General features: G+C 39.6%; 1 protein-coding gene across 1 annotated transcript; it reads left to right on the top strand.

The window, feature by feature from the left end:
* Positions 1-3,705: 3,705 nt before the first annotated feature.
* On the top strand, positions 3,706-4,435 carry LOC103521499 (gonadotropin-releasing hormone II receptor-like; the record flags this gene model as incomplete). Its single annotated transcript, XM_008486610.2, is given in 1 exon segment — positions 3,706-4,435. A coding segment is annotated over 1 exon segment (579 nt), but the record flags the coding sequence as incomplete, so codon positions are not given.
* Between the last annotated feature and the right edge of the window lie 166 nt (positions 4,436-4,601).

Raw genomic sequence — 4,601 nt, 5'->3', positions numbered from 1 at the left:
TAATAATAATAATAATAATAATAATAATAATAATAAATTGTTGAATGCACCAGTTCCCAATTGATCGCTGGAGTTAAGCAACCTTGCGCATGGTTGGTACCTGGACGGGTTAGCGTCTAGCAAATCGTGTGCTGCTGTTCCCGGTCCCACGCAGGCAGGGCGAAGTTAATCTGAGCTGCTGGTCGCGAAATCTTCAAATTTGATCCGTGATTTCGAGATTCGAGTGCGTTAGACCCCGTTTTCAAATGTGTACTTGATTGAGGACTCGGTAATTTGTGAAGGTCCATTTTAACTATTAGGTTGTATCACTGAGAAAAAAAAATTGGTGACAGGGTGCCACAAGCTTAGGGTGGAAGAACTCTATTACTCTATTATTGGGTTACTTCCCCTGATTTATGCTGTTGGAATGCTATAGGTCTATAGGTATTATAGTGTCGAGCTTCCCGATATAGAGTTCAATATCAGAGTGCCGGAACCCAGTCACCACAGATTAGGCTGCCGGCGCCCCATTTTTTTTTCTCAGTGAACGGGACAGCTCAAAAAAACATTTCATAATATCGATACTTATATAAAATTCAAACCGAACATTTTTATGTACTTGCTTACCGTTTTATAGGGGGTTTCTCTTCTTTTCCTTCTCAAAAGGGTTCATAATAATGTCTCGTGTATTCTTATGTGACTTTGAGGATATTCATCTTGACTGAAGAAAAACAGAAGTAACTTTTACTCATACCTGTGAAGAGTAAAAGTTGTGTGGTTGACTTTTTGCTCCAAAGCGGTTTGAGAGGCGGAATAGAACAGAAGTAACTTTTACTCATACCTGTGAAGAGTAAAAGTTGTGTTCTTCTGTGGTTGACTTTTTGCTCCAAAGCGGTTTGATAGAAGGAACTGTAACAGCGGAGGTCTTATCGACCCGAAATCAAACAGAGCATCAGAAGGAGAGGATTAGGAAAATCCAGCCGTTCTGAGAACGAAACTTATATGTACCTACATATTTAGGATATATAAATTTAATTGTGTTAAGGCGGTCTCCCTTGTGTGTATCGCGTCCATAGTTTAGGACTATTGCACTGTATTTCATTGGGTACAAAAATGGTTTATTGATGTTTATATATGAAAAGTGATTTACACTGTACCTACAGTATATAGGGCATAGGGTCTGAAAAGGGTTAATGCACCGTTTTTTGAGACACCCTGTATGATGGAACACCGGGACGAAAAGTTCCTGAAATCCTACCCAGCCGTTCTGAGAACGAAACTTATATGTACCTACATATTTAGGATATATAAATTTAATTGTGTTAAGGCGGTCTCCCTTGTGTGTACCGCGTCCATAGTTTAGGACTATTGCACTGTATTTCATTGGGTACAAAAATGGCTTATTGATGTTTATATATGAAAAGTGATTTACACTGTACCTACAGTATATAGGACATAGGGTCTGAAAAGGGTTAATGCACCTTTTTTTGAGACACCCTGTATGATGGAACACCGGGACGAAAAGTTCCTGAAATCCTGAATAGAATAGGATTATAATTTCGGAACGTTGCAAGATTATCCTGTAATGAAACTTTAGATTTTAATTCGAGCTTAAAAGACTTTAGCCACGGGGAAGTTATTCTTTTGTCTTTGCATGTATTGATGCGTTACAGACACTTGGAACGAATTTTTTTGAAGAGGTTTGATAGAGGGAACTGTTGCGCTACCAATCAAGCTAACTATGTAGGCTGGCGAACGATTTTTTTTAAGAGGTTTGACAGAGGGAACTGTAACTGCTATGGTCTTATCGTCCCGAAATCGAAGAGAGAAGGAAGACAAGATAGGAGAAAGCCAGCCGTTCCGAGAACGAACATTATCCCATCAGGATAAAATCCGCACCTGGCGGGAATCGAACACCCGCCTAGGCGCTTACAAGGTAGGACGCGCTACCAACTAAGCTAGCTAGGCTGGCTGAATCGAATTTTCTTTCGTCACATTTTTTTTACTTTTTCTTGAGACGAGGCGAGGCGTATATACCTACAATGAACTAGTGGTTCACGATTGCCAAGAAGAAAAAATTCGAAAAATTGTAACTTTTGGCGGAGTAAAAACCTCTGTTAGCGTGTTATTGTTGTTTTCAAATGCTCTGAATTGGACTATTAGGTCATTTTCTCCTAGGCGTAGGATATAGAATATACCTTGTTTATCCTGCTCGATAAGACTAAACCTTTCACCCCAGCAGTCTTCAAACCCAAGGTTTCAATTATTATTATTTTATGTTTTTAATAACATAGCTAAATGTTTACCAGTACAGTATTTGGGTATAATAACTTTTATTGTAGCCATTGCTAGCAGAAGTTAGGCTCAGAAGCAGAAGAGGGTTAGGAGAATTTCCAAGGCTTGTATCCCAGTTTTAATACTTTTAATGAGTCTTCTCATTTTACCACATGTTAACAAAGGTAGATATTGCTACAGCTAACGCAAAGATAGGAACGAATGGATTTCATAGGTTCTTACAAGCTTTTTCCTTTTTTTATTTTTCACTCCTGGGGAAAAAATAATTGGAAGTTTATTTATTGTATCATGCAGATTCAGGCAGTCATTAAAAAAGCTCTTTCGAATTTGTTCTGTTAGCACTTGAGTATTTTTGGGAAAATAGGTATGTTCCTATAAGAGTGTATAAGCACTTGAGAACTTTTGGTGATAATTATCTCCTTCTATGCGCCTTTTCCCTTTTTCAACCGGGGTTGGCTTTTGTGCGTATTTTTTGTTAGGCCAACACTCACTACGGTAGTACCTGGGACAGGTACACCTGATCAGGACCGCCTGTTGAGTCTACCTGAAACTGATGAGCACACTCTATCATTGCCAGGTAAATCCGGATCGGTGCGGTGCTACCTGATAGAGTGAGTGCCTTGGCCTTAGGTACTTTATTATTATTAAGTTGAGACTGCGCATAGGACTGAAAGGCACTTCTTATAGCAATTTTTTCAAATTTCCTCTATTTCACCTGATGACCCTGATGTGCAAAGAGGCCTGGCGTTCTCAATTTCGAACGTACATCAGTAAGAAACGTATAAAAGCTTGACGTCAGTAAATGATGTACAAATAATCTTCTCAGAGGATTAAGATATTGATCATTGGAAGATGGACAGCAGAGATTAGTGTCTAGCTGTCTACTATGCTTATTACCTTTCTTAATCCTTAGATACTACTCATCATCTATCCAAGTACGAAGATTTACGACGGAATACAGCTTTGTTAGTGGCAGGGTAGCCGGTAGCTATAATGATCCATTCTTTCTTGTTAGTCTAGTTTCTTGTTCATAAGCTGTCAAACTTTCTTGACTTGGCGGGGCTTAGCGCTACCGCGCTCCTTAATAAATTAGAAATTAGAGTTATCTACGCGAAATGGAGCAGTTATATCTATCTAGTAGATAGTATCTATACGAATACCTACCTATTTATCACTCACATAAATATCTATTATAATTTTATAATACTTATTTACAATAAATAATTCAACACAATGTCTTAATAAAATTAACCTATAAGTCATCTTCTGTCCGCTTATACTTTGAAAGTCAATATAATTCACAAAAGTAAAGGTAAACATCAAATTATAATTTTATAATACTTATTTACAATAAATAATTCAACACAATGTCTTAATAAAATTAACCTATAAGTCATCTTCTGTCCGCTTAATATACTTTGAAAGTCAATATAATTCATAAGAGTAAAGGTAAACATCATAGATTGACAATGATGCAGACATAACTATACACTCTAACCTTAAATAACTTTAGTATGGCGAATTAAATGCTCAAGATCATGGATGCCACCTCCATCAACACCAAGCCGTCCAGCCGCTTTCCATGTCATTACAAACCCAACTCCCATCTCTAATATTCCATCAGATGGCCTTCGAGCCTCCGAACAGCATGAACCTGATCGTGCCAGCGGCCAAACTCCCGACCAACTACACCGGTGATGTGGCCAACATCACTTCCCCCTACTTTAACGTCACTTCCCCTCTCGTAACTTCCCCTACTGTGTACGCACTGGTCGCTTACGCGTCGCTGTTTCTCGTCGCTGGCGTTGGTAACGTGTCGATACTGTTCTCACTATGCTGCGCGCGCAGGCACCGTATCTCCCGCGTGTCCCTGATGATCATCAACCTATGTCTCGCCGATATGATGGTCACTTTCGTCATTATGCCGGTGGAAATCACCTGGCGCATCACCGTTCAGTGGAGCTTCGGTGACCTCTGGTGTCGTCTGTTCTCCTTCTTCCGGGCATTCGGTCTGTATTTGTCGTCGGGCGTGGTCGTGTGCGTGTCGCTGGACCGCTATTTCGCCATCAAGTATCCGCTACGCGCCGTGGAAGGACAGTCGCGCTCCCGCTGGATGCTGGTCATTGCGTACGCGATATCCTTCATCTGCTCCGTCCCTCAGGTGAGTTTGTTTTTAGCTGAAATCCTAATATTAGGGGTGAGCTATTCATTTCTAACGAAAGTCACAATTTTGGGTCAGTTTTTTTTTTTTTTTTTTTTTTTTTTTTTTAAAACCCCCTTTTTCCTCCTTTTTTTAAAAAAAACCCGTTTTTTTTTTTTTTTGGGTT

Source organism: Diaphorina citri, unplaced genomic scaffold, assembly GCF_000475195.1.
Source record: "Diaphorina citri unplaced genomic scaffold, Diaci psyllid genome assembly version 1.1 scaffold5333, whole genome shotgun sequence".
NCBI lineage: Eukaryota > Metazoa > Arthropoda > Insecta > Hemiptera > Psyllidae > Diaphorina > Diaphorina citri.
This window is presented reverse-complemented; position numbering and strand designations above follow the sequence as displayed.